General features: G+C 35.2%; 1 protein-coding gene across 1 annotated transcript in view; it reads left to right on the forward strand.

Moving 5' to 3' along the window:
* BOLL (boule homolog, RNA binding protein) overlaps nucleotides 1-7,328 on the forward strand; it is a 28,190-nt gene extending 20,862 nt beyond the window's left edge. The window contains exons 10-12 of the mRNA XM_063341824.1: nucleotides 206-280; nucleotides 5,272-5,410; nucleotides 6,727-7,328. Of these exons, the coding sequence (XP_063197894.1) occupies nucleotides 206-280; nucleotides 5,272-5,295 (99 nt within the window). The 3' untranslated portion in view covers nucleotides 5,296-5,410; nucleotides 6,727-7,328. The remainder of the gene's footprint in view (nucleotides 1-205; nucleotides 281-5,271; nucleotides 5,411-6,726) is intronic.
* The last annotated feature ends 308 nt before the right edge of the window (nucleotides 7,329-7,636 follow it).

The raw sequence follows: 7,636 nt of genomic DNA on the forward strand, positions 1-7,636 counted from the left end.
AGATACATTAAACTTACCAAACTTTGGTACACCTGGGAGAACATAAATATTGACATTTTTGTTCTTAAAAAGTCAGTAGTTCAGATAAACACAACCCACAAGTTGAAGTTTTAAGGAATCTAAGCTCATGTGAAAGGCTTACAAAAATATAAAAATGTGGAACAAGCTTTTTGGCTTATTTCTTGTATTTATATTTTTATACCAGCTGTATTCTGATCATGGAGTTCAAGCACCACATCACCAGCCTTACACCCAGAGTGCCATAGCCATGCCTGCACCTGTGAGTATCAAACTGAGATAGTTAAAGCACGGTAGTCTTACTGATCCCCTTTCTTGAAGGAGACAGAAGAGGGACAGGGATGAAAAAGTCTTTTATTAATGAAATTACTAAATAAGGAAAATGGAAATGTTGCAGAGAAACTGAGATTTTTCTTCACTTGAGGCTTTTTTACAGAGGATACAATTATTACTTATTTTTGAATGATTTGGGGAAATTAAAAAAAAGAATAACCATCACTAGTTATTTTTGAACTTGACATGCAAAGAAAACTGCAAATTGAAAAATGTATTTTGAGAGAAAATGGTGAACCTTGTTCAGTTCTTTGAAATGATGGTTACAAATCTCTGTGACTCTGGACCTTCAGAAGTTGAATTAATTACTTGCAGCCTTAGATAAGCATCTCATGCTGTGGTGAAGTGGGGGTTTTGGAACATAGAGCATAAAAAACTGTCCCAGTTGTCCGCCTGTGGGTACTCTTCTGTACAGTTCTGATTTTGGCTATTTGAAAATGTGATTCTTCCATGTTGCCTGGTGCATGTTGCTTGGATTTTTTTGGGTCCTAGTTTAAGGTCCTTTTGCTAAATTAATAAGGCTGTTAGTGCAACATATGAAATGATGTCTAAACTAGATTTAGCCTAGACTCACCTGGTAACAAAGGACTAAAGGTATTAATTTTTTTACCTGATATTAAAGCACTTAATCTTCTGTGAAAGATGCTTACTCAACTACAAATGACAGACCAAATATGAATGAATCAAAGCTGTTATAGGCTGTCTTTCATATGTATTTTTTTTTGTTACTTTCCATTTCTTTTAAGAGAAAAGAAACTTATTTTGAGAAGAATCTTTTTTCCAGAGTATTGTGTAACAATATCTACTAGATATTGCCAGTAGAGGGGGCTGTAACATTAAGTGTTGTCTTGGAATAAAATGCGAGTGTGCCAATAAAAAAAAAGCAGCTGTACTTGAATTTGAGAATACTAATCCTGAGTGAGTCATATTTTTAAGAAATACTTAAAAGGGAGTTGGTATAACACAGTGATCACAATATCCAGTCTATATTCTATTTTCTAACAATGCAGGAAAACATTTTTTTTAAAAAAGGCAGTAGTAGTCTCAGAATCAAAAACAAGTGCATACTTACTGTATCAAACAGAGAAACAAGCTTTTTCACCTTGAAACTTGACTTTTATTATCTTTCCTAGGGCCAAGGCTATATGAACAAGATATAGTGTGAAGTAAGTTACAAGACAGAGCTAGAGCATAATAGCTCTTCGGCAGTAGTTGCCACAGTACCATGCTTTACCTTTGCAAAGGCAAAGTAGTTTACTCTGTGCTAAGTGATAATGTGTTAATTTACAGTGGAATATGTGCATACATGGTAAAATCATGTTTGGTTACTGTGGCATAGGAAATGAGCTGGAAATTCAGACTCTTATTTATCTCCTGATACAGTATTTTCTATATTTATTCATAGCTTTAGAAGTGATTGTGCACACAGCCAAAGCTGGCGTAACCCAGCAATTCATTCAGTTTTCCACACCACCCATTTCCTGCGCTGGTAGAGGTTTTTGTGAGGCGATATGGTAAACCAGGTCAGGGCACTGATGTGGATTAAGATGAAGCCCCACTCCCACCACCCAAAAAGAGCTAACTTAAACTTGGATCGGTCCTTCAGACCAGTTTGCCAAGCAACTGCACAGACTCATTTGTACATGAAGTTTGGGATAGGCTAGAGGAAGTAAGGCTTGTGTTAGCAGTGCAGATTTAAACTTGATGAAACTGAGCATGAAATTGCTAATCCTGTTCATTTCTTCACTACATTTCTTGCTCATTCTTACCTCTTTTCACAGAAGTCATCTGTTACTCATAACTGAAGCTCTGCTTTGTTAGGGTCTCAAGTAGATAGTTAAATAGACATAGCTAAAAACATATAGTTAAACTCTTACAAAGACTTGCTGAATTCTGATAATCTTACTCATTACAAAATGATGCTACATAATTTTTGATAGGTTTTAATATTTAGTTAGTTTCATTTAGTAGTAGTTCTGGAATATAATTCTCTTTTCACATTTCACCTTACATTTTCACATACCCACTTAAAGCTTTGAATATATTCTATGTGTAATGAATATAATCAGCTTGTATTGTGTTTATCACTGTGGCTGAGCACTCAACAATGATTGGGGGGGGGGAAAGGCAAATGTTGACAGCAGACTGCTATGTATTAAGCAAGTGGCTGTGTCACTGCTGCATAAAAATACTGCCTGCTGGCTGTAGTCTTGTTAAAATATCCCAACAAATGTATCTGCTGCTTGAAAATTACCAAGTAGTGGCCATGTAAGAGGGCAGATGCCTAAAATAAGGATCTTATCTTGAAGGTAACTTGCTAATTGCCTCCACTGCATTAGAAATTGCATACGGAATAAACATGCTTTATGCTAGGAGCTGTAAGTCATATGGTGAAAGTAGGATGGGTACAGCCAGTATTAAAGATATTCTTGGTAGTTGCAGACATCTTACAACTTTCAAAACAGCTCAAAACAGAGCATGCTCTGCAGCCACATTTTAATGAAGTCACAAGGGTGAGCAAACAAAATGGATTAAGTCTTTATTGAAGAAGAAAATCACAAACTTCTGCATCAGTTTTTCCACTGCTGTTGTGGATGTTTACATGATTAATGAACTGAGTTCTCTCTATAAAAAGAGAACTCAGTTCATTAGTCATGTAAACCATTCAACAGTTAACAAAGGAAGCTTCAGTTTTGGCAGTTCTCTAGCTTATTTTTCATTCTGTCTATTCTACCACTGAAGTAGCATTTTTTTGATGTAACTTTTAATACAAAATTTGTAATGGTCTTAAATGAAAATTAGAAGAGAGCATTCCCCAATTTCCAACTATAATGTATTTTTTTTAGATCCAAATTTGGTATTTAAGATCAGGTTTGAATCAAAAATAGTGATCCCTTCCCCTTGATCACGTGTTTGCTAATTATTCTTTGTATTTACTTGAAGGTGTTTTCTTTTGGGGATTATACGGGTTTTCTTCATGAATATGTGCAGTGATTTCATCTTCATATCTATACAAATGGATAAAGGTTGACATTTGTTCTCAAAGGCTGCTAGGTGACTTTTGGGGTTTTTTTAGGAAGCATGAATTTTTCCTTGCTTCTACTAGATCTTGTGCAGTGTTTCAGATCTTAAATTGTCCTCTGATACAGAGATTAATGTTTGAATGCTCCTAGAGGGCATGTGTGAGATTGTGTTTGATAGTAAGATCTGTGTAGTCTACTGTAACTGCGGAAACTTGAGGGAAGATTAAAATTTGTTATCTCTTTTCAGACCTGGTAGAAATACCTGTGAGTTAAACTTCTGTTTTGCTGGGTGGTTATCTTGAGTTCTGAGACACTGTCCTGGTAAATGTTTATTGGAGAGTGTGTGTGTGTGTGTATGAGGGAGACCTGTGAGGCCTGGGGAGCTGAGCAACACAGTTACAGCCTACATAAAACTGAGCAAAGGTGTAAAAGGTTCTGGCACATGGAGGTAGGTAGGTCATCTCTTCCAGCTGCAGTATACCTGTCAAGGGGTACGCATGGTTCTAGTCTTTTTGTACAGGGGACTCTTTAGGCCCTCAGGGGAGAGGAGGAGGTGTTCTCTTTTATTTGAGTTTAGACACTTGGCTTTGGGGGCAGGCAGGGGTGGGAATCAGGAATCAGTCTATGTTATCTAAACTCTTCACTCCTGTCCCCACAATAGACGAGTTTAGCTGATGAAGTCTGACAGTCTTGCTTAATCTAATTCTTAGAACCTAAAAGTGTTATACACTGGATTGGAGTGCAGAGCTATAGTACTTCTTTTAAGCTTACCATTTTCTTTAGACGATGTTCTGGAAAGGCACAGAAGAGTACGAAGTTGGTAAGCATTTTTATGGGTTTTTTCCCTGAAAAGCCAATAACTCTAACAACAAGAACTGTCAGGGATAGAAATTTAACCTGGTTTTCAGATTTGTTTGTGTGTGTGTTTCTTGTTGCTACTTTGTTCTCTATTCTCCACAATCTTTTTTCATAGCTTTAAAATTGAATTTTCTACTTGTATAACAAAATGCTTTTTAGAAAGATTAAAGATTATTTGCTTGAGCATTTCTAGTTTACAGTATATTGACAGTAATTGTCTTTAATTGAAAAGGTAGAGGAGGATCTTCCTATGTCAAAACAGAATTTAGGGTATTCATTTGTAATGCAGTTCACGTATATATGCATTCAGATTGTAATGGTGCATAATTCTAATAACTTGGCCTTTTTGTAATGAATGTTCTGTAAATTTAACTGAACTTAGAGCACTCCATTTTTCTTAGCAGTTAAGAATAATAAGTTAAAATTTGTATTATGTTTGTGTATAATACACATAAATATATCTATGTTTATACATGTTTGTATATATACATATGCATGTATATATACATCAATATATACATCAATTGTGGGGGTTTTAAGGGGGAAGTCTTGGTGTAATCATCTTGGGAGAAGCACAGTGATTTTATACTAGTATTGTGTGCTATTGTATAGTACTTCATCTGAAACAAAAGAATCAAACCTTAAAACATATTTTCTGTATAGGTAAGTATTTTTTTTCATTTATAGATGCAGTGAAATTGAGAGAGAGAATAAACCTTTTCTTTAAAGTTACCTTGGTACCAGAAACATGAATCTAAACTTCCAGTTGTCATAATGTATGACTCACAAGAGGCTTGTCATCAGCTGTAGCAAGGTCTATTGCCTGTAAAAAGGGGGTTTTTAAACTCTAGCAAAAATACATTTGTTAATTTTATATTAACATAGAATGGGGTAGATAGCATGCTTTTTTCTGCATTGTTTCCTTTTATGTCTCTTTACAATGTCCTCTTTTTCTATTCCAATAGTTTGTTCTCATTCCAGTTTAATTTTTTTTTTTTGCTTTCTCTGATGCGTATGTTCTCTCTTTCTTTGTTTGCAGACAGTGTGGAGCATTCACTATTAAGCCATTTGGGCAGCTCTAAGTCTACCTGTACTGATTTTTCTTGCCCAGTCCTTCCCATGTGGCTGAGATCTATCATCAACATACCAGCTAGCAGCTGCCTGTTGTGAAACTTGGGGTCAGTTGTTTCATTGCAATGCTTGCTATTTACAAATCGGTAAATTCTAAATCATGGTCTGGTAGAATTTAGCATAGTCTGCAATATAACTTATCTGCTTCCTGCTTGTTTGTAAATTTCCTAATGATTCTCTTATGTAAAACAAAATTTATATAATCCCTGTCATTCACTCCTAGGATAATCATATATGTAAATTCATCATTATTTTCTTTCTAGTTCAACTTCCCAAGTTCTATGTGCGTTTGGATTGTTTTCCTTCAACAGAAAGGAACTTTTCAGCACTTTAACATGTGATTTTTGTTTCTGAAATGGTTGTAATTCCTTTATTGACAATGCAACTTTCTCCCCTTTTCTCCCTATTTTGTGTGATTTACAATGATTTGTATTCATGGAGTTATACTCTGACAGGTGCTTAACCACGCTTTTTATTGTGAAAAAGGTGCTGCTTTTAGTTGCTTACACTTCTTTTAAAAATTATTATTTTAATAAAATGAAGCTAGGGTAGAATACGGATGTGGCTTTTAAAAAAAATATTAGGAATTTGACAGTGTGAAACTGAGCACAGTTCTCTTCTGTCAGGACCAGCCAGTAGAGAGGAGAAAACGTATGTGTGTCTTCCATATTCTAATAGGAGTCAAAACTAAAGAAAGAGTAAGAGAAATAGATTGGGACTGAAGTCCTGTAAGGTTGATGTAACGAAAGGTAAGGTGGGCAGGGGAACTGGCACTAGATGGCCATGGAACCTAGAGAGGTAGGAAGGCAACGCACAACATGATGTGGAGCTGGCAAATGATGGAAAGAAACTGAAATCTTGGTATTGAAGTGGGTTGAGTATCCTGATAGGGATGTGGGAACTACAGCTGATTGTATTAGAAACTGTCAGAGCTAGAAGGGAGGATAAAAAGACGATTACATTTAACAAAACAAAAAAGTTAGAGCGCTGAAAAGGCCTGAGCTGAGAAGATAAGGTTAGGAAACAAAGACAGTTTGAGTCATATGGCGTAGTGGGAATGGGAAGAAAAGACTCAGATTAGTTAAGTAAAAAGAATAAAATAAATGGGAGTTTCAGAAATTGGATGCAGAGCAGCTGAGGTACAAAGAGAGACTGGAAGAGAATTTGATCTTAGGAAGAATAAACAGAGTAGTACAAGTATTCTAAAAGCTGAAAATCTGATTTTCCTTTTTTGAACTAAGGCTATCGAGCTGATGTAATATCAAAATGGACTGTAACTTTTAATTGAAGCATTAATAATGTAGTAAATGGGACACACTTTGAAATAGAGGAAACAACACAGCGCTTTTTCCCCTCTCTTTAGGAATTGAGGTCGTGTTCTATGAGAAGAAATTTTTCACATCATTCGTCTGAGTGTGAGACCTCGATATACATGAAGTCCCCATTTTCGTCCTAGAAAAGATTACAGAATGGAAGATAAAACTCTTATCCCACCTTCTACAGATTTTGTAAAACAGATTTTTAGCCATCTACTTTGCTAACATACCTATCACGTGGAGGATGTATTCTTCCTAACTTCTAGCATTTGCCTGAAAACACCTAAGTTAAAATACCACTCCTTTTTGTAAAGAAATAGAATGAAATTTTGTAGTTTGGACAGGTAAAAATACATGAAACCATGATTTTATCCTGCATTTCCTTTCTTAATAAAAATACTGCTACAGGACAAAATGGTGACGTTTGATACACAGCCTACTGTATAAACTTTGGTACTAACATAGATTGAAAAACAGCATAGTTCTATTAAATGGGAAATTTAACATTTAATTTCTGGATTACATAAACCTAAAAGATCCATTAGTTACAAAGTAAAAGCCATCTTACCACATGTTAAAAGCATTTATGTGCTGTGGGTTAAAATCTGGTTATTTAAATTACATGCATTTTGTTTCAATTCCAATAGAGTTTTCGACCTATAACTTTTTTTTTGCCATTGGTATTCTCTTTTATAAAGTGTTTCACTTATGTATCATTTTAGTGCTTGGGAATAATAACTTTTTAAAATAAAATTTGTACCACTAGCTTAATAATTACTTATATAAGGCTGACATTTTTCTTGCATATGGTAAGCAATACATTTGGTTTTATGGTATGTTTTTAGCTATAGAAAAAGGCAACAATTGACTTCTTACCATTACAAGACCAATGCAGTCTCTTGGCAGTATCATGAGTTCAGATGGAATACTGCTTTCCCATCAACTCATCAACTGCAG

Source organism: Chroicocephalus ridibundus, chromosome 7 (genome assembly GCF_963924245.1).
Source record: "Chroicocephalus ridibundus chromosome 7, bChrRid1.1, whole genome shotgun sequence".
Classification (NCBI taxonomy): domain Eukaryota; kingdom Metazoa; phylum Chordata; class Aves; order Charadriiformes; family Laridae; genus Chroicocephalus; species Chroicocephalus ridibundus.